Source organism: Nicotiana attenuata, unplaced genomic scaffold, assembly GCF_001879085.1.
Source record: "Nicotiana attenuata strain UT unplaced genomic scaffold, NIATTr2, whole genome shotgun sequence".
NCBI lineage: Eukaryota > Viridiplantae > Streptophyta > Magnoliopsida > Solanales > Solanaceae > Nicotiana > Nicotiana attenuata.
The window spans coordinates 116,761-139,067 of record NW_017673198.1 but is presented as its reverse complement, the minus strand read 5'-3'; the positions used below and the strand labels follow the sequence as shown (position 1 = coordinate 139,067).

General features: G+C 38.4%; 1 protein-coding gene across 1 annotated transcript; it reads right to left on the bottom strand.

The window, feature by feature from the left end:
* Positions 1–4,875: 4,875 nt before the first annotated feature.
* Positions 4,876–10,545, bottom strand: LOC109215707 (vesicle transport protein SFT2B). Its single transcript, XM_019379821.1, has 6 exons — positions 10,226–10,545; positions 10,064–10,117; positions 9,651–9,724; positions 9,347–9,464; positions 7,717–7,775; positions 4,876–5,473 (listed from the first exon to the last, which is right to left on the bottom strand). The coding sequence occupies exons 1-6, from the start codon at positions 10,322–10,324 to the stop codon at positions 5,395–5,397; spliced, it is 483 nt and encodes a 160-aa protein (XP_019235366.1). The 5' UTR covers positions 10,325–10,545; the 3' UTR covers positions 4,876–5,394.
* Positions 10,546–22,307: the final 11,762 nt, after the last annotated feature.

The following is a 22,307-nucleotide window of genomic DNA, read 5'->3' as shown; positions in this document are numbered from 1 at the left end:
TATTGCGATATTTTTCGGTCTTGATTTTATTTTCTCGACGCAAATTTATTGTCTACATTGTAATGCTTTAATATGGTTAGACAGCCACTAAGCTTAATCCTTTTGTAATTACTTATTGTCTTGTTCATACCAAACTTTTGTTTGTCTCTGTGCCATTTGAGGCTTGATTTTTGTTCGGTTGACTGTTAGATATTTAATTATTTGATTTTCAATGTGACATTATACTTTTTATCTTTTCCGCTAGAAAAGCCCTGCCGCTATCATGATTATATATACTAATTTGAAGTCGTATTAATTTTGTTAAATTTGTTGGTTGATTCTCTATTAGTTATGGTCTATTAACTTCATTATCATTTATATGTTTTTCAGATTATTTGGAGCACTAGAGTGAAGATAGTATTTTTTTATTTTATTGTTGTTCGCTTTTTATTAGTTATGAATCGTTCTGTGCACATTTTAACTCGACGAAAAATCATGTCAAAAGATATGCTAAATTCCTAAATTTCATCCCTAATTTGCTATATAGACTAAATGTATAAGTGTGTGCTCACTAAATCTTTAATAAAATCGAAGATTGTCAATATTTTCCGTTTTATTCAACTAGAATTTTTGTTATAAGAACAAATAAGCGAATAAGTTCATATCACGATCCATGTTCTTGTGGCAACAATGTTATTCGAGTCGTAATTACGCATTATTTTGGGTAGAATAACATAGTCTTATTACAATTTTTAATTATTTTATTAGTGGCTTGCCACCTATTTTATCATCTTATTATACTGTATTTTCTTAGAGACATTCTGGAAAAATAAAATTTGAATTATTATACATGTGCTTAATCATTAGTTTTTAACTATATGTCCTTTGTGTGTAGCACGTAGAATCAACTGATTGTTTACTACGGTGGTTAAAAAAGGAGGCTACAATTTTTCAAAGGGCAAGACAGAAACTTTAGAACATGAAAGTTTGCAACTATTGGCGACGTAGCTCATCTTCACATTTAAATTGTATTGATGAAGCATCTAAAACATGAAAATGGTCAAACTAAATATTTGATATATTAGGAGAATTGTTATCGTTCATATATTACATTATCACATTTAGTTTTATCTTTAATACAATATTAACCCCTCCTCCCCCCCCCCCCCCACCACACACATATATATATATATAGCAACACATAATGGGTAAATCAAAATTTAAACTTTAACTAAGGGAGAAAAGGTGATACCTATTCATTTGATTGTGTGCCATACTACAGACTATAACAGGACAAAAGTAGAAAATAGTACTACTAAAGAAATGTCTCTTTTTCTCAATATTTAAATTTTGATGGTTCTTCACTGAAGGTTTTATAGAGTTTTATAGAGTGGTGGTTCGACCGGCTATGATGTATGGGGCTGAATGTTGGTCGGTCAAGAACTCCCACGTGCAGAGGAAGAGTAGAATAGATGAGGATGTTGAAATGGATGTATGGGTGTACCAGGAGAGACAGGATTAAGAATGAAGCTATCCGGAACAGAGTGGGAGTACCCCCCGTGGAGGACAAGATGCGGGAGTCGAGGCTTAGATGGTTCGGACATGTTAAGAGAGAAGCATTGATGCTCCTGTCAGGAGGTGTGAGAAGTCGGCCATGGAGAGTTTGAGAAGAGGTCGAGGTAGGCCTAAGAAGTACTGGGGAGAGGTGATTAGACAAGACATGACGCTGCTTCAGCTCACTGAGGACATGACTCTTGATAGGAGGGTGTGGAAGTTAAAGATTAAGGTAGAACGTTAGTGGATAATTTTTAGTTGTTCACTGATAGTCTTAGTAGCATGCATGTCCCTTCATAGTCTTAGATTTTTATTACGTTATGTGATTTTGTTCGTCTCAGGTAATGTATTCCCTGTTGCTATTATTTGGTACTACTTATCCTTTCTCTCTCCCTTTTTCTTTTCTCTTCCTTCTTTCATCCTTCCTTGCTTTCCTCTTCTTCTTACCCTTCCTGAGCCGAGGGTCTATTGGAAACAGTCTCTCTACTTGCATTAGGTAGGGGTAAGGTCTACGTACAGACTACCCTCCCCAGACTCCACCTGTTGGGATCATACTGGGTTTGTTATTGTTGTTGTTATTGTTGTTGTTGTTCTTTGAAGGTTCTGATGATATCCAATTATTTTGACCTTGAAAAATAAGTCACAATATGGCAATCCACATTAACCAGTCACGGGATTTAAAATTTTATTCAAATACAATTATTCACTCAAAATTTTATTTCAATAATAATTGTTATAATTAACAATAATACATACTTTAAGACTTGACACGTGCAACGCACGTGTCGAGAATCTAGTATCAAGGAAAGCCAGGAGCGCCTCCTCACGTCGATAATGTGGCATCATTTCATTTACTTTAACACTATGTTCAATTTTAGCAAGGGAGATTGAGATTTGTGAGGTAAATAACTACTCCAGTGTCTACGTAAAAAACAGGTCAAGTTTTTTTTGGGACAATATTCATAGTAATGTTCTGTCGAAAAGTCCAGTTCAGTTCATTGACAGTGAATTGGTACTATCGCTATGGATTGGGCCACCGAAGGCCATCTCAAGATGTTGTCAATTTAAATAGGGAAACTTACACAAATGTCCCAAATAAATCTCAATTTACCAACCTCTAGCCATTAGTCATAGACTTACCAAAACTAGCCAACAAAACTTGAAAAACCAAATAATAGGGTTCTTTCTCTCAAAGAATCACATGCAAAAATCACCTTCCATATTTTTAAGCGTGATTAGTAACATTAGATACAAGACGGAAAGGAAATTTCATGGACGGGGTTACAAAAATCTATACAATATTCCAAAAATCTAAACAAAAAAGGAACTTTTTCAATGGGTATAGTTGAAGTTCATTGAAAATATATAGATAAGTCAATATACAAAATTTGAGGAAGATTGGAGGTGATTTGGACTGGTTTTGTATCAAAATTCGTAATTAAATCGAGTTCAAAAAAGTCTTCTGCGACGCATGTATCAAACATGTATCACACATGTATCACACACACAGGTAATGGATATACATGTGATACACAATTGATACATATGTGATACACATATCATTTTTTCATGTTCAGCCTTTACTTCGAATTTTCAATTCAAACCACCTCAAAACTTCACCAAATCATCCCAAAATTGAGATTCAAGCTCCTTAAGTTGTGCCCAATCTATTCTAATAACACCCACTCAAAACAAAGCAAAAATTTGATATTTTTTGCTACAAATAGCTAATTGGCTAATTTGGCTAATATTAGTAATATTTTATCAATTGGCCAATTTTTGTAATGAGCTACTTATAAATGGACATAGCTGGTAATTTCCCATTACATCCTATATAGCCCAAATTATGCGAGACCCAATTTTTACTCCTTCCAATACTAGTACCTCTCCATATAGGGAAATGACAAAGCATAGCTACTCTCACAATAATAGCCAAAAAAATATATTTTTTTTTGTGTATTTCTTATATATATATATATATATATATATATATATATATATATATATATATATATATATATATANATATATATATATATATATACACACACACACACACACACACTGTATGTTATACACAAAAATTATACACTTTTTTCGGCAACCGAATGTAAATAGTTTCTGACGCGGGCTAAAAGTAAAAAAAGCCCTCCATTATATTCTGCCAAAATTTCACGGTATAGTCAGTTTTCGGACTGGTCAATCAAAAATAGCCAGCGTTTACCAAGTCAATGAAAAATAGTCACCGTTTTGCTGCAATAGAGACCGGTCCAGCATAATATACTGGAGTTCGGTGCACTTGTGTATGAACTCCAGCATATTATGCTGGACCGGCATACTTCGCTGGCTCCAGTATAATATACTGGAGACTGAAGCACTGGTGCTCCAAACTCCAGTATATTATAATGGACCATTATAATTGCTGGAACTCCAGTATATTATGCTGGAGTTCTAGTGTATTTATGCTGGAACTCCATCATATTATGCTGGAGTTCCAGCTTACTATCCTGGAACTCCAGTATAATATGCTGGAGTTCAAGTATACTTATGCTAGAACTCCAGCATAATATACTGGAGTATTTTTCGGGTTTTGAACAGTGTTTTCGCTTAGATTTATCTTTACATAAAAAGTGGCTAAATTTCGATTACTTTTGAAATTGGGCTATTTTTGAACGACCAGTTGTAAATCTGGCTATTTTTAAAAATCACCCTTATATTCTCCACCAAGTACAAAAGTAAACATTCGTGGCTTCGTGCTCACATGTTCACTAACAAATGCTCCATCCCAAAATGCTTGTTCCGATTATGAAATATAATCCCAATGGTTTAAGACAATCCTTCCGTAACCTGGAATAGTATAAATAGAGAACACACCTGGAAGAAATAAGAAAAGCTCTCCTCTCTTGCTTTCATCTCTCATATTGTTACTTTTTAGCTTGATCTCTTAACAGTTCTCTTTTTCTTTTCATATTGTCCAAAAATTACCCAATCCTTCAGATAAAAAGTTCTAATACGCTTTAAATACTACAGAAATTTTATAGATCCTCATTTACTCTTCTTAAGGAAGATTATCACATTGGCACTAAGGTCACTAAATTCTCTGGTGGTTGAGATTGAGACACGCCATTAAGGAAGAAGCCGACGCACTACAGGCTAAAGCATAGTTAGAAAAGAAAGGTGTATCTCATGTTAGTTTATGGGTACTTTTTTATATCACCCGAAGGATTCATAAGAAAACATGAACTAGCATACAGTTAGAAGTAACTTTTGAGAATGTGTATAGGAAGTAGGAAGAGATGAATAATCATTTCTGCGTCCTCCTAAATCATATGAACAAACTAGTAACAAACATAACAGATGGCTTTTTTGGTTTTCTAGTCATTCCCAATATGGTATCCTAAATATAAACAGCTCTATCAGAAAGAACATCTACAATGCGAAAAAATAAACAGAACAGTTGAAAGACAAGAAACAAAGTAGAGAAGATACATCAGGAGTTTGATATGTTTCAATTTCGATAATGTTTTTAATTTGTTGTGTGAGGGGGGTGAAGTCATTTGTCAATCAGGGCATAGGGCAACTATGAGTTGAGCAGGGCAGCACAAGAAGAAAGCAAGCATAACTTTCCGACATGAAGAGAAACCACAGGAAACAACCTTTGTCAGCATAAAAGTTAACAGTCCAAACGAATTCATTCACGCCTGATTGAAAAGTGGAGTTCCCTTTGTCATCAGAGGAGAACCAGAAAGAATTATCAATTTCTTCAAAATAATCAACGGGGAAGCACCTGTTCAAAGTTGCGTAGACTACAGTCCAGCACTGAAAAGATACTGAAGTGATGTTGCTTCAGCATCGAATCCACTAGATTTCAGTGTCAAAAAGCCGGATAGTAACATTTGAAACCATTCGACGAGCAAAAGGAATATAACTTAAACTGTACCTGGAAACCAGACAATACCAGCAAAATGTTAAGGATAACTCTTGTTGGTCTTGGGTAGTTCCAAAAAAAAAAATTATATATATATATTTTCTGAACAATTGTTTTTCTCAAATGTCATTTTCTTATATTTTCAGAGAAGTGATAATGTGCATATATCTGTTAACACAAAAATATTTCCTATTCAAGACCACTTTCTATCAAGCGCATTTGAATCACCTAAAACCACTTTTGTCTCAAGTAGGACTTACAAAATCAAGTAAGTGGAGTATACTGAATACAAATATGTGTGCAGAGGGAGAGGAGGGATGGACCGGTAGGTGAAATGGGTGCCAGTGTGCATATGAGATGTAGAAGGATGAATTCATTCTCTGGTTGAAGCAGCTTCACTACGAGTTGGGTTTGGGCATCAGTGGTTGAATACAGTAGGTAAGTTAGTTTCAACTACCAAAATTAGCTGATACAACCCTTGTACCTAATTAATTCTATGCTGAGACTGTTTAATTATGCTTGATAATGGTGATTTGGATAAAGATGAAATAGCAGGGAGCAGTATAGCCAGCCAAGAGTTGTTCTGTCCATCTTTTTTGGGTTACAAAATAATAGACATTGGGAAGATGTCTTAGGATCATTTTGATTTTTGTCAAAATCTTTTCTGAAGTGCAATATCTTTTGGATATAAGAAAAAAAAAGGGGGGGAAATGAAGGAGATACTTTCACTTGTTTGGTAACAATAAAGAATGTAGCTTCTATTGTGGACACAAGTGATTGCATCTTTATTAAGGACTCAAATTGGTGCATCTTTTGGTCCCCAGGGCCCCAAGTTCTTGAGGAAGCAATCTCTGTTCACCAAAAAAACACTGCATAAATGTACCCTCGAAACAGAGGTGCATCTTCTCTTTAACTTGCACGTTCCATTGCAACAGTTCCTTCCCGTCATATTTCCATTATCACTACCCTCTCACTTTTAAAGCATTATCTCTTTGGTCAAAAGCAATATTCAGGATTTATTTACTATATTATATATATATATATATATATATATATATATATATATATATATATATACAGGAATTGGTGAATATCCAGAAAAGATGAAAGACATAGAGAATTCTGAGTAATTAGAGCAAGGAAAAATATAGAGCAGAGAACATGCAACTATACATACTAGAAGGGTTGAGTTCGTCTGAACTATTCCGTCAGGAAACTGATAAAAGGATAAGAGTCGCTTTGGTTTTCCAAATATAGTGGCATGCACATATCCAATTGACCAGACTTTAATGAATTTTAGTTATTTTCTGGATAGAAGTGCAATAATGAACATTCCCTAAGAGATCACGGAGAACACCTCAATCTTCAATGAGTTGAAAGCTGAGATTGAAAATTTAACAGATCAATCTGAATACTTATGATTTACTTGCATGTTCTAAGGAAACCTAATCATGGAATCTCAACATTGTTAAGCAGCACCCCAACCATCTAAATCTCCAGTTTGCCATTTGTTGACAACAGGTAGCCTGGACTGCTACAATCGTTGAAACAAAGGGAAAGAAACCCCACCGACGTCCTCCCTTTGACATGTAAGTGCTCCTAACATACCACCTCCAATACCTCTGTTGTCTTACCTATTTCAGCATAAAAACCACCCAAATATGGACGCCAAGAAATCACAGATGTAGACCCTTATTAACTCTTTCAAATAATAACTAGTTAGGGGTCAACATGACATACGTATGGCAGGTTTTGGAACCAAAAGTTGTTGAAAGAGCATATATTAAATGACTGAAAAAATAAAATAAGGTATTCTAATAAGTGGAAGTCGTGGGGTAACTTCAATGGAGATGTTGAGCAGATCTGAGTGCCACCTTCGCATTATCCGATGCATGCTTACGCATACCATGTACTATTATGACCATGATGAGAAGCTTTTAAAAACAATCCAGCTTTTAGTGATTCTTTTGACCCAAATTTGGTCGACAAGCGACCAGAGAAGTTCTATAAACCACAAATGAGACAATTGCTAATACATATTTCTTAATTCCTTATTGTAATATATGCAATTAAATTTGAATTCCAACTTTACATTTAAGATGGAACAACATTACTGTTTCATTACACTAGAACCCCGTTATCTCCGTTCCTACTTATGGCTAAAATGTAACAAGGTTAAAAAAGATATAGATTGTTGAAAGACAGTACATGTAAGAAAAACTATGCAAGATAGATAAAGGAGAAGAGCAACTGACCAGATAAGGGCACATATCTCGCATATGATTGCAAGTAGTGTCAAAATCTTACTGTGGATCTGCAGAAATACATAAATAATAAACAGAAGAAAGATTGTAGTTAACGTAACACGTAGCATAACAAAGTAGAGTGATAAGTAATATGTATCTTTTATACAAAAAAAAAGGTCAGGCCACAGGAAGCAGCAACAAGACAGTAACAACAACAACAACATCGACCCAGTGGAATCCCACAAGTAGGGAACAACAAGACAGTAAAAGGGACATAAATGTTTCGCAGCACACTACAAGAAAATAATGCATTTTATGTTCAAGTGTTTAACATCACCACGTTAAAACTACTATTAAGCAAAATTTATCTTGCTATCTCAGTCATCTTCCCCTCATATCAAGAGGGAGGGTTGCTTGTAAAACTGAGACTTAACGGTAAGTTCTACAAAGTAGTGGTTAGACCGACCATGTTGTATGGGGTAGAGTGTTGGCCTGTCAAGAAGTCGCATGTCCAGAAAATGAAAGTAGCTGAGATGAAGATGTTGAGATGGATGTGTGGGCATACCAGGTTGGATAAGATTAGGAATGAAGTTATTCGGGATAAGGTGGGAGCGGCCTCCTTGGAGTATAAGATGCGGGAGGCGAGGTTGCGATGGTTCGGGCATGTTAAGAGGAGAAGCATAGAAGTCCCAGTTAGGAGGTGTGAGAGTTTAACCTTGGTGGGTATGAGTAGGGGTAGAGGTAGGCCAAAGAAGTCTTTGGGAGAGGTGATTAGGCAGAATATAGCGCAGCTGGAGCTTACTGAGGACATGACTCTTGATAGGAGGGTGTGGAGGTCGAGGATTAGGGTAGAAGGTTAGTGGGTAGTCGAGCGTTTCCGTTTGTCTTCTTCAGTTCGACAACATTAGTGTTAGTTTGTTATCCTTTTATTCTTAGATTGCTATTTCTACCGTTTAATTGCTACCTTGGCTTCAACCCTCGTTTTATCTTGTTGTTGTTTACACTTGTTGTTATTACTTCTTTTTATGCCAAGGGTCTTCCGGAATCAGTCTCTCTGCCCTCCAGGGTAAAGGTAAGGTTGCGTACATCTCACCTTCCCCGGACTCCACTTGTGGGAATTCACTAGGTTTGTTGTTGTTGTTGTTGTTCTATTTGTTAGATATCTTACCCTCATGCGGAATGTAGTAAGGGGGGGGGGGGTGGGGGGGAAGATGACCATTACTTCAGCATGTCTCTTATCTATCTAAGAGAAAATGATACTGGGACGCAGAATGAATTCTTCACATTGGATTTTAACAACCTTATATTTACCTACAACTACAACTTCCTCGCAGAAAGAAGGAACTCCTACAGGATAGCCTTTGCCTTGGAAGGAGGGTGGACAAGGAAGAAGATATCCGTGGTGCAGTAACATATGAATTGTTTCGTATTTTCTTCCTTCAACAAGAAAGAGAGCAGCTGATTTACGACATGCCCAAAAAGGGTGAGTGCAAAAATGGAAGAAACAAGTACCGGACTTTCCTAATATATCACAGGAAGTGAATTCCAAAATAAAAACCATCATATGTTATAAACTAGCACTATTGTCTAGGAAGAGGATCACTCTAATAGATATCACACTATATTCTCAGACACTTACCATCAGCGCACAAATGAGAGCTAAAACAACACATCCCACATAAACGGCTGTGGCATAGACACGTACAGGATCCATCATCATTGATATTTGCTGCACAGGTCCAATGAGAAAAGCTGTGCTGCCGTGAGAATATCCAAGTTCAAAACACAGAAAGCGTAAGATGAATGAAATCCAAACACATGGCTGATATCCAACAATATAAATCTATCCCAGATACTGAAAGGCTAGTATAATAATTGAATGGTTGATCGCTTCTAACAATTCAAAGTTCCATATTTCTATACCCAAGCAGATTGTGGCATACCTTCCAATAGCCAACATGTTGCCAAAAGTAAACAACAGGGCAAACTTGATGGGCTTGACGAAAACAATCAAAGACTGCAGCAAAAACAAAATAAAGAGCAAAACAATAAACAGCTGAAGAGATTGTTATTATAGAAAGCATTTGTCACAAAACTACTTCCTCCATTCCAATTTATGTAACATAGTTTGACTCGACACAAAGTTTAAGAAAGAAATGAGGCCTTGTAGTCTTTAACATGGTATAATATCTATATGGTTATAAAAGCTTCTAAGTTAAAATGGAAAGTGCAAAGTTAACTGTTTACAAATATAGATGTGTCGTTCTTTTTTGGTACGGACTCACAATAAAATAGTCACATAAATAAGAACTGAGAGAAAAATGTTTGATTACAGACACTGAGTAGGTGGTCATACCAGGAACATACAAACCAAGCCGGCGAGCAGACAGGCAGCGAAACCATAGACTCTCTGCGTCCAATCAAAATCCAAAAAGCATGAGAAATTAACTTGGGATTTTAGGGAGAAAAAATATGGATCTTGTACAAGGGCAGTGAAATTTTGAGGGAAAGAATGTACCTGTAAAGGGGAAAGAGAGCAGAGCCCTTCTTGTTCGCCGAACAGATTATCTTGTTGCTCTTCATTGTCCCCCAAAATGGATTCGCTTAGCTTCCACATTTTGTTGAGAATTGGGGTTTAGTCAAATGATCATCAATACCTTACAATCTCCCAGATGAAGCACAAGGTCAAAATCGTGGCTTAAACGACCAAGGTGTCAGCATTCACTTTGGTGGATTAACTTGGTATATCATATATTAGTGCTATGTTCAAATGAGCTTTTTTTTTGGTCACTTTGGGGTCCGACTATCCGATTTCCGAAAGTCTTACCTTGGAGTAAAAAGTCTCTTGGATGAAAAACAACTTCATATTTAGAATTTTAAATTCAAAGAAATTTGATTAAAACGAAAATTTTGAGAAGTACTTATTTTTAGTTGGATAACTATGTTATCTGGACCGTTTTGCAACGTATTTCGATTAATTTTACAAGATATCCCTCATATCCCACCAATAACAAGTATCGCTAATTTTACCAACCAACGTATAGACATATAGAAAAAAATAATTTATTATAACAGGCAAAATCATATCTTTTAAAAATATTATTTATGTTATTTTTACGAAGTTTGTTCTCACTAAAGTACATGCTCAACGCATATATTTATAAACTATACATGTATAAGCAATTACCTAAAGATATAAATGCTCTTAAAATAATTCTTTACATACGTGAATAATGCATTATGATTCATCGTATAAAATCCAGTTATTATTTACAGCATAAACAATCTATTCATTATAATCCTCGCATAACTAAGGTCGTTATTAATACATTCAAATCTAATATACATCTGAATATTAAAGTGTGTCTTAAGATATGTATACGAAGTAATTGTTTACCCATAAAATGGTACAGTTGAATTTGTAACGTGATTTATAGACAAGCGAATCGATTTAATCCTAAAATGATAAATAATTTAAATAAAAATCAACACTTAGCGTTGAAATCAAGTTAATACAGCATATAACTTTGGTTCCAAGAGCAGAACTTCTAAAGGCAATAACACTACTAATAAATAAGAAATAAAGTGTTACTGAGCTTAAAATAATGTGTAGCATAATTTTTGTCGGAAAATTCGTGTCTTACAATAACTGTTGAAATCACTATTTATAGTTGCACATAGGGAACAAGGTCCTAGGATCAAGCCTCTCTTAAATTGAAGAATGTATAATGTCTGGCTATGAATGCCATAATTCTCTATAACGGACTGTGTATTTAATATTGCAGAATATTCTTCATTGAATGCTACCGGGTGGCAGGCATTCGTTTATCTTTATTAGCAATATTCCCTTTGGGGTCTCTCCAGTGCTAACTGAAGTTACTGCCCCGGTCTTCGTTTCCACCAGTCTCACTTTTCGTCTGTCTTCAGCTCCACGTGCCGCTATAGTACACGAGTATTTAATATGAACCAATTTTACCTTATACAGATAGCCCCCTGCTTTCTGGTGTCACGTCCTTATGTCATCAGGAAGTTGGTGAAGATATCTTTCTTGGCAGAAAATTTTCTACCCCCTCTGAAAAGTTTCTGACGCTTGATTAGATGCACGTCTCTCTGCATTTATTACCCGGAACACGCGTCATTCCACGATTTAGCAATACTTTTGCCGGTCCTCGAAGTAATCATGGCTACGATTTTAACTGCCCATTCCTTATTTATACGCTTCATCCTTCTTCTTTTACACTTCACAGTCTTTCAAAGCTCTCTCAACTTCTTTGCATCCAACTTTTCCTAGCTTTCACTACTCTTTAATCTTCTTCTTCAAATACCTATTATTTTCATCTACTAACCATGGCCTCTTTTTCTAAGAACTCAAGCTCTTCAAAAAATAAAGAAAACACCGATGATGCTGCTCCTCCTACCGTGAGCACCATTATCCTTAGAAGGCTTAATACAATCAAGGACTTTGAAGAAAAATTCCCTTCTACTAACTCCCGCACATGAGATGTTGGTGTATACCTTTCTTCCATCTATCCTTCTAGCATTCCTGCTGTGAAGGAAGACGGTTGCCATGATTTGTACATCATCGCTCCAGATCTGGCGGAGTGGGTAATCTTCCCTAAGAAGGGTTTTACGTACGTGTAAACGTACCCTTTCACTTTGGGCCCGTTTTCATTTAGCAGGGGACTTGACCCCATAATATTGGAGTTTTTCTACCGCTATCAAGTCTGCTTGGCACAGGTGAGCCCTTCTGTGTGACGGACGGTAGCCTGTCTTCGGCGGTTATGCCAGGAGGGAGGGAAGAGCTTTCCTTAGCTCGAATGATGAACCTTTATTCCCCTAAGATTTTCCGTGGGGCAATGATAAACGTTAGCGAACGTGGTCACCATGCTTTGCCCACCAGCATGGAAGGTGATAATGATCGTGGATGGATGAAGCGGTTCATTGTTGTTGCCACCAAGGATATCATCCCGCCCACAACTCCATCCTTTCCTGATTCGTGGACTCGTACACGTAAGTTCAACATCTATCTTTTCTCTGGTTAAAGATTGTTTCATGCTATTACTGATCCTTTTCCTTTCATTATATCAGCAAATCGGTGAACACCACCAAGGGTTGAAGGCTTGGACCAGTGGTCCAGAAGATTTTGGATGTTACACTTGAGATCCGCCGGTGAAAAGAACTGGCCCTCAAATACGGGTGGAAGGCCAAAAATCATGGTAAATTGATTCTCGTACTAATCTTGTTTTTACCTCGCGTATAAAAAACTAGCTAACTTCTATTTTTATTGAATTCAGGTATTTCGCAGGGCTCTGTTACTGTTCTCGAGGAGGATGTTTTGGCTGATCCCACAGATATGATGAGGTTGCTACATGAGGCCTTCGCCCGTACATGTATCATAGACTTGTTTCTGGTGCAGGTGCTTCCTATCAAAGTCCCCGACCAGAGAACAAGCAACAAAAAAGGCAACATTTCTCTGCGGTCGAGGGTAAAAATAAAAGGGTGAAGAACGCCACGCCCGAGCCAACCACTGCCACTGTGGTGATTGATGATGTGGGGGAGTCAGTGATGAAAAGGCTTCCCTACAGAGGAGATGACGACCTTCATCATCTCAAGAGAATGCTCAGTTTGAAGAGTTAATAACACCAACCGATGACGATATCCAAGAGCTGATATAGTGGAAGATGCCAATACTCGCTTCCGAGCCCCAATCGCTGCTCCCGGTACTGTGAGGCTGGGTACCGGGCCTCTTTCGTCTTCGGTTGATGAGAAACCAATATCTAGTACTGCGTTTGCCACAACTGCTTCTCAACCCACAACTCCATCAGTTTCATCTCCGTCTTCGCCAAGTATGCCTTCGTCACCAGCAACTGCTACATCATCTCCACCGGCTGCAGATACTCGAGAGGAGGATGTCCCTCCTCCCCGGTCCCCAGTCCATGGGAATTTTGGGCATAACTATTCTCCTCCTTTTGCAGATACCCAGAGGAGAAGGAGTGTCTCTCTCATGGTTTCCATCGAGTGCCATTTGCTATCCCGACCGATGGAACTCGCCAATTACCTGAAGACTCTGGCTTCAGAGAAAGATAAGAATAAAATACACAGTCTCTCGAGGGAGTGTATGATAAACAATGGCATGCACAACGTAGCAGCAATACAATATTTGTTCCCTTTGTTGTTTCTTCTAACTTTGCTATAACAGGGTTTTTGATTTGAACTTTTGCTTTGCAGGCTAACTTCCTTTCTTCTGAGGGCCTTCAGAGGTTGATCCTTGATAAAGAGATACTCACATCTTAGTGGGATCAATTGTCGGCCGAGTGGGAGCAAATTGTTGCTCGCCACCCAGCACTGAAAGCACAAGTTGTTGAAGTCGTTGAGTTGGAGTCTCGATTGCAACAGAGAAAATAAGAGGTGGTGACCCTCAGCCAAGAGGCTGCCTAATTAAGGGTACAATTTCAAGAGGCTAAGGCAAAGGGGTCCGAGGTCCAGAATGTTGTTCTTGCTGCTGCCAAGTGTGAGGTTACCTTTACTGAAAGACTAAATAATCTGGAGGCAGCCTTGAACTCCAAATCTGAAGAGGCTGTTGCTGCTGAGGAGAATTATTCCCAGATGGAAGAGAAATATAGGAAGGCCATGGAGCACAATAAAGATTAAAACTCCATTATTCGTGACCTTGACATCAGCCTTCAAGCTGCTAGATCCAAGCGGAATAACCTTTCAGCTGAGGTTGAACAGCCTAAGGAAGAGCTCCAGCGGCGAACATCTTCCTCATTGTTGAAAAAACACTCTATGTATAGCATGAGGAGAAAAACCTTTGATGAGGATAAAGCGGGTGTCGTTGACTTTAATGCCAAGATCGCCAAGTCTAGTGAGCTGGAGTCAACTGCCTGAAGGGATCTCCCGATCCAACCAGATACAACTGACTCTTCTGGTTTCGGTTCCAAGTTTTTGGAACTGAGGAAGAACTTGAAGGGGATGATGATGAAGGTCAAGATTTTGAGCCGGCGGCAGATCCACCTGCTTCTCCTGGGCCGCAAACGCTTCTCTTCCCTTGGTTTCTTGGGATGCAGGAATTTAGTTTTTTGCTTTTTTTCCCTTTTGTTTTTCATTTCATACTTTTTTACTTGTGCTGCTTGGCAGGTTTGTTATATAAAAGTGCTTTTTTATTTAAGTAATGCGCAAATTTTTCTCTTTGTGTTGAGTTATGCAAGGCTTCGGGTGCATTTTTTCCCGATAGTATTTGGATTCCGAGCATGAATTCTTCCGAAACCAACCCATTACTGTGAGGGTTTCATAAGAGAGGGCACTCTTATGTTCATGGTGCTCTTGAAGAGGACGTCTCATGTTCATTCCGGCACTAGGATTATAAGTGCTTGATTAACTTTCAAATGATAAAACTAATTTATCATTCGGACAAGAAACAAGATAAAAACAAAAGGATTTTACTTTATTCCTTCCATTTTCAAAAGTACATAAGCAATCATTGTGTTGAAAAGAAATTGACATTACTTGTGGCTAATTTGTTTAACTTGTTTCTATAGGGCTAGTCGCGCAGTCCCTGGTCATGATGATATATCTTTGTTCCCGGATTTCATAGTCTCGGTTTATGTGGCAGTCATGTTGTCATTCTCATATCAACCCCCCTAGTGTTTGAATGCGAAGAATGTGAATTTGAACACTAGAAGTCTTGATCCTTTGAAGATCCCACCAGTGAATGGTTGGATAATCTTTTGTCCGATAGAAAGCTTCACTTCCTGTTAGGAACTTTGCTATAGAGCCAAAGGTTATCTAACCAACCCCTAGTGACTTGCACTCGTGAACAGTCGGGTAACCTTTGGCCCGATAGCAAGCTTTATTTCCCAGTAGAAACTTTGTTATCGAGTAAAAGACTATCTACCCGTCCCGTAGTGGCACATTGCTTCATGCCTTGTTATTTAAAGGTCTTATTTCTGCTGACGGTGCTTTTTCCGTAGTATGCTTTCCGTTGCAGCATTATTAAAAACCTTGCCAGAAAAATCCAGTTGGGATAAAGATGGTCACAGGTGTGATCCCTGCGTTGCCAAGTGAAGGCCACAAATGCGGCGAATTGGCTCGAAAGCGAAGGCGCAGGTGCGCGTGTATGTCCGCAAATATGGAAGTCATGGGCAGAATTATATAAGTCGAGGGTGTGGCCATTTTCTTCATATTTTGAGTTGTAGACTTCATATTTGGGCGATTTTTGAGGGGTTCTTCACGTGGTTGTTTGGGGTAAGTGATCTTTTACCTGGATTTGATTTTATTCATGGTTTTCTTTGTTTTCATCCTTAAATTAGTGAATTGCATGGAAGAAAATGAGAATTTTGTAAAAATCTTTCAAAAAATGTAAAATGAGGATTTGAAGGGCGATTCGATATGAGAATTTGATAATTTTTATATGGATGGAATCGTATCAGAATAGGTGTTTGGGATCTGTGAATTTATCGGGTTCCGAGGTGCGGGCCCGGGGGGTTGACTTTGGACTAACTTTTTAGTTTTAATTAAAGATCGAAGCTTTATTATCATGAATTGTTTCCTATGAGTTTTAATTATGATTTGAAGTTATTTTGGCTAGATTTGAGCCGTCTGGAGGCTTTCTTACTCGAGAAGGTCATATTAGAGTATCGGTCTAGCTTCTTTGAGGTAAGTATCTTGCCTAATTTTGTGTTGGGGAACTACCCCTTAGGATTTGAGTCATTTGTGCTAATTGTGTCATGTGAAAGCCGTGTACGCGAGGTGACGTACTCAGGCTTAATTGTGGAAATTTTACCGTTTAGGGCTCTTAGGTTCTTATGTTCATTAGACATGAAGTTGTTTTGTCATGTTAAATCCTCCATTTACTAAATTCATCCTTACGTGTCTTATTTGGAATTAATTGATTCATGTTCTATCCTTGTTGCCAATCAAAACGCTTATGTGCCTTAATTGAAGTTGTTGCCTCTTTTATTGCCATACTATATTTTCCAAAATTTGTTTATCCTTAATTTAAGTAATTATTATCTTTTTTGTAATTGTTTATCCTCAATTGAAGTTATTTTTATCTTTTTCGTAATTGCTTGTCTTTAATTGAGGTTATTATTATCTCTTCCATAATTGGTATCCTTAATTGAATTTGTTATTATCTCTTCCGTAATTGCTCGACCTTAAATGAAGTTTTTGTTATCCCTTTTCATTGTTGACTTATAATTATAATCACTGATTCATACTATCTCTCTTATCGTCGAGTTGTACTTTTGTGGAATCATTGTTACATATTATCTCTCCCTTTTTGAGCTATTATTGTTGAGACCATTATCCCCTATTGTGTCTTTCTTTGTGAGCTCGTTCTTCCGTTACCTTATGTTTTCAAGTTCTTGAGTTGATTTACTTGTCGTATTCTCGTGTTATTGTTATTGTTGTTGTTGTACTCAATGTTGTTGAGCCGAGGAATATGCATGGTTGTGGTATTGAAACTGTTTTGTGAAATTGTTGTGGCATATGGGCACATGTTGTGAAAGTCATTATATTGTGTTGTTGTGTTTTTGGTACACGTGACATTGTTAAGTGGATTGTCGGGGTGCTTGCACGGGGTTTCTGTAGTGCTATTGTTATTAGTGATATTTGCACATGCGTGACAAGGTGGGCTATATGTGTGGGTTTGCGCATGTGGCGAGACAGGGTGGGAACATTATTATGTGCGTGCGTCGAGACAAGACGGGCAATTACTTTACTATTACGCACGTGGCGAGACATGGTGGGCTATGTCGGGGAATAATTTGCGATGGCCTGGGGGCATTATTATTATTGATATTTGTGTAGTGGTTGTAACGATCCGACCGGTCGTTTTGAGCTCTAACGCGTCGTTCGGCGGTTTGAGGCCTTGAGCAGCTTCACTTCAGGTATTATGACTTGTACGCGTGTACAGAATTGAATTTTGGGAAGTTCGGAGTTGATTTGGAAATAGAATTCTCATTTCGGAAGCTTTAAGTTGGAAGAATTTGACTAAGGTTGGATTTTTGAGTAAACGACCTCGAAATCGGGATTTGAAGGTTCCAACAGGTTCGTATGATGATTTTGGACTTGGGTGTATGTTTGGATCGTGTTTTGGATGACCCGAGAGCGTTTCAGCGCCGATTGTGGAAGTTAGCATTTTGGAAGAATTTCATAACTTTGGGTTGAAGTGCATTTCAATGTTATAAATGTCCGTTTGGAAATTCGAGTCTGGAATAGCTCCGTATGGTGATTTTGGTATTGGGAGCGCGTCCGGATGTGGATTTGGAGGTCCGTAGATCATTTTGGAGTCGTTTGGCAAAAGTTAGAAATTTGAAGGTTTTTGAGAAGTTTGATCGGGAGTGGACTTTTTGATATCAGGGTCGGATTCTGATTCCGAAAGTTGGAGTAGGTCCGTAATGTGGATTATGACTTGTGTGCAAAATTTGAGGTAAATCGGACGTGATTTGATGGGTTTCCGCATCGAATGCAGAAGTTTGAAGTTCTAAAGTTCATTAAGCTTGAATTGGATTGTGATTCGTAATTTCGATGTTGTTTGATATGATTTGAAGGCTCGACTAAGTTCGTAATGTGTTTTGGGATGTGTTGGTAAAATTGGTTGAGATCCCGAGGGCCTCGAGTGGATTTTGGATGGTTAAAGGGTTGATTTTTGGACTTAAGAATTTCTTAAGCATAAGGCTTCTGGTGTAATCGCACCTGTGTGAATATGGCCGCAGGTGCGAGACCGCAGGTGCGGCGTGTCGGTCGTTAAAGCGAAAATGGCTAGAGCTGAGGGACTCGCAGAAGCGGACGTTTGGGCGCACCTGCGCTCCCGCAGGTGCGAAGTTAGTGGCCGCAGAAGCGGCGAGGGGCGCATGTGCGAAGAAGAAGCCGCAGAAGCGGGTGCGCGAAAGCGGCCAAGGAGTCCACAAGTGTGAAAGGTCGTTGGGCAGAAGGTTTTTTTTTATAAAAACGGGACATGGCCATTTTTCTCCCATTTTCCACTTGTTTGGGGTGATTTTGGAGAGCTTAAAAGGGGGATTTTCATCAAACTACACAAGGTAAGTGATCCCCACTTATTATTAGTTAAATACATGGTTTGTATAAGGATTCAAACATGGAAATTAGTGGAAATTATGGGGTTTTTGGTAGAAAACTTAGAATTTGTATTTTGAATTTTGACCACGAATTTGGGCATGTAATTAAAAATAAATTATATATTTGAGTTCGTGAGGTTATGGGTAAAGTTTATCTTCGAACAATTTTCGAAATCCGGGCACGTGCGCTCCAGGGTGATTTTTTTTAACTTTTCGAGCGGAGTTGGGAATTTGTTTAAATCGAATTGTTGTGAGTATTAGAGTATATTTTTATGGGTTTGCACATTTATTGACTAGTTTTGGAGCGTTGGGCATCGGTTTGAATTGTTGGACAGGCTTGGGAGCCGGCTATGGAACTTCGGAGCAAGGTAAGTCTCCTTTCTAACCTTGTAAGAGGGAATTTACCCCATAGGTGAACTAAATTAATACATTCTTCTATTTATGGGGGCTACATACGCACGAGGTGACGAGGGTCCGTACGTAGCTACTAATTATGCCTATGTCCGGGTAGTTCTAGGTTTATACCATGATTTGCTGATACCGTTATTTGATCTTGTTATTTACTTACCTTTAAAGGAATTTATATCGAGTATGCTTATTAAATGCCTTGAAAAGAGTTGACATTGAGGATTTCGGGACTTGAAAGTTTTCATTTGGATTTCATATGTTGAAAAGAATTAAAGAATATTATAATAATAATTATTTGAGAAATCTATGTGTAACCGCGTCACAACTATATTCCGCGAGTGGGGTAAATTTTCACTACTATCATGGGAGCGGGCCGTTCGCCTTAGCAGGTTAAATAGATGCATCTATGGTTCGTGTCTTTCGACCCTCGGAAGTGTACAATTTATATTTATATGTTGGTTCGTGCCGTTCGACCCTCGTCAGTGCACAATTTATATTTATATGTTGGATCGGGTCGTACGACCTCGGCATGATTTGCGCATAATTTAATTGATTGCTTTGGAATTTATAATAAATGATAGTGCCTCATTGGCCTGAGATAAACTGTTAAAAGATGAGAAATGAATTTGGAGATTTCTTAATTATAAAAGAATTGTTTACTTACTTCAAAATAATGAGCTTACAGTCGTTTTATATATAACTCATGTTTAAAATCATATCATTGGCATTTTATTTATAGCCCATAGTAAGTGTCGGAGTCGACCCCTCGTTAATAATTCTTCGAGGTTAGACGTAATACTTACTGGGTACGCGTTATTTTTGTACTCATACTATACTTGCTGTACATTTTGTTGTACAGGCACATGTATGTCTAGTGGCCTTGTGGGCGCAACGGCGTGGTTGATATGGGGACTTAGGTGAGTTGCATCTTATGTTACGACCCGCAACCAGCAGAGTCTCCTTCAGAGTATTATATTTTTCCCTCCTGTCCAATGTTGTATTCCGGACAGATGATGTATGTTATTTTATTCTTCCTAGTTGATGCTCATGCACTTGTGACACCGGGTTTTGGGGTGAGTATGGATTGTTCAATATTGGAAATTGTTAAAACATTATTATTTACTCTGTAAATTATTTCTCATTATTTAATTGAAGGAAAAAGTAATGATTCCAAAATACTAAAATGAGAACCAAATTAAGTAATTATTGTTGGCTTGCCTGACAGCGGTGTCCGGCGCCATCACGACCTTTTATGGATTTTGGGTCGTGACAGTGGCGTGCCTACCTTGTGTGAGTTTTACCTCGTACATTTAGCGGTGATAGTTTCTTATGTGTCATTCATTGTCTCTACTCTTACTTGTTGGCTTGAATTGGGATAGAACACTTGCATATGTATACACGTATAATCACCCATATCGGTTTAAGAAGATGAATCCTGATGCTACTGACCATTTATATGTACTCTCGTCTACTTGCCTTCTGTGTGAGAGTTGTTCTATTGAAACGTGAGTTGTCCCTGCAGTCATGAGTCATTCTTATTGTTGGCACGTGAGTGGTCCGTGCGGATAATAGATATTGTCACCCTCTTGGCATGTGAGTCGTCCGTGAGGTTATAAGTTGTAATGTGGGCACAAGATGCCAAGTGATTAAGGTTCACGAATTGGGACTCAGGATTTGTGATTTTGAGGTTTGGTACCTCGTGGAAATTCTTGGATAAACCTGGTGTGGAAGCGGTTGTTCTTATTGAGTTGTTCCTTATTTTTCTTTATTTGGTTTCACTGGATTTAAATTGTGTTCAGCTTACTGTATAGTGTTATTACCTGTTGTGTATCGTTTCTAACTATTGTTTTTAGTTCCTATTACAGGCATTGTATTATTATTAGCTTTATATTGATATTGTTCCCTATTAGTTCCACATTTATACTTGTTCAGGTTGTTTAGTCCAGTAGGTGTCTTGACTGTCCCTCATCACTACTCCACCGAGGTTAGTCTTGATACTTACTAGGTACCGCTATGGTGTCCTCATGCTACGCTTCAGCACATTTTTGCGCGGATCCAAGTACCTCGGATGTTTTTGATTATTAGCTAGTTGATCGAGCATTGCTGTAGAGACTCAAGGTAAACCTGCCGTCGCGTTCGCAGGCCTCAAAGTCACCTTCTGAATTTTCATCTTGTACTGTTTATTTCTTTTTTGGAACAGTTGTATTTAGGGATTTTCTAGCAAACTTAGTAGAGCTTATGATTTGTACTACCGATTTTTGGATTGTAAGTTTTGTAAAGAGATTTCTATTTCATATTTAACAGTTGTTGGATGAATTTTGCTATTAATTCAGTAAGTGTTAGGCTTACCTAGTCTTAGAGACTAGGTGCCATCATGGCATCCTACGGAGGAAAATTGGTATCGTGACAAGTTGGTATCAAAGCTCTAGGTTCATAGGTGCTACGAGTCATAAGCGAGTTTAGTAGAGTCTTCTGTATCGGTACGGAGACGTCTGTACTTATCTTCGAGAGGCTACAGAACTATTAGGATAGTTTCACTTCTTTTATTCCTATCGTGCGAGTTTATTGATCTCGGAGTTTGAACCTTTGTCATTCTATTCTCTCGCATATGGTGAGGACACGAGCTACAGTTACCGGCAATACTTCCCCTAGAGCCGATGTTGCTAGGGGCTGGGGTAGAGGCAGAGGTAAAGGCTGGGGAGGAGCACGTGTCGCGACTAGAGCACCTATCAGAGCAACAGTTAAGGAGCCGCCAGTAGCTCCGGTTGGGGGACAAGTATCGAAGGTGCCTGTGGTTAACCCGGGATTTCAGGAGACTTTAGTGCAGTTCCTGAGCATGTTTGGCATACTGGCTCAGGCGGGGTTGATTCCGATTGCGCCGGCTACTTCATAGATCGAGAGAGGGCTCAGACTCCCGCCGCCCATACTCTAGAGCAGGGAGTCCACGTTGGTCAGGTTCTAGGTCTCATGCCGACACAGCCTGTTGTTCTAGTTTATCCCGTGGTTAGGGTAGCGACATCCGAGGAGGAACAACTTAGACTTGCGAGGTTCAAGAAGTATCACCACTCATACTTTCAATGGTTTGGCTTCAGAGGATTCACATGGTTTTCTATA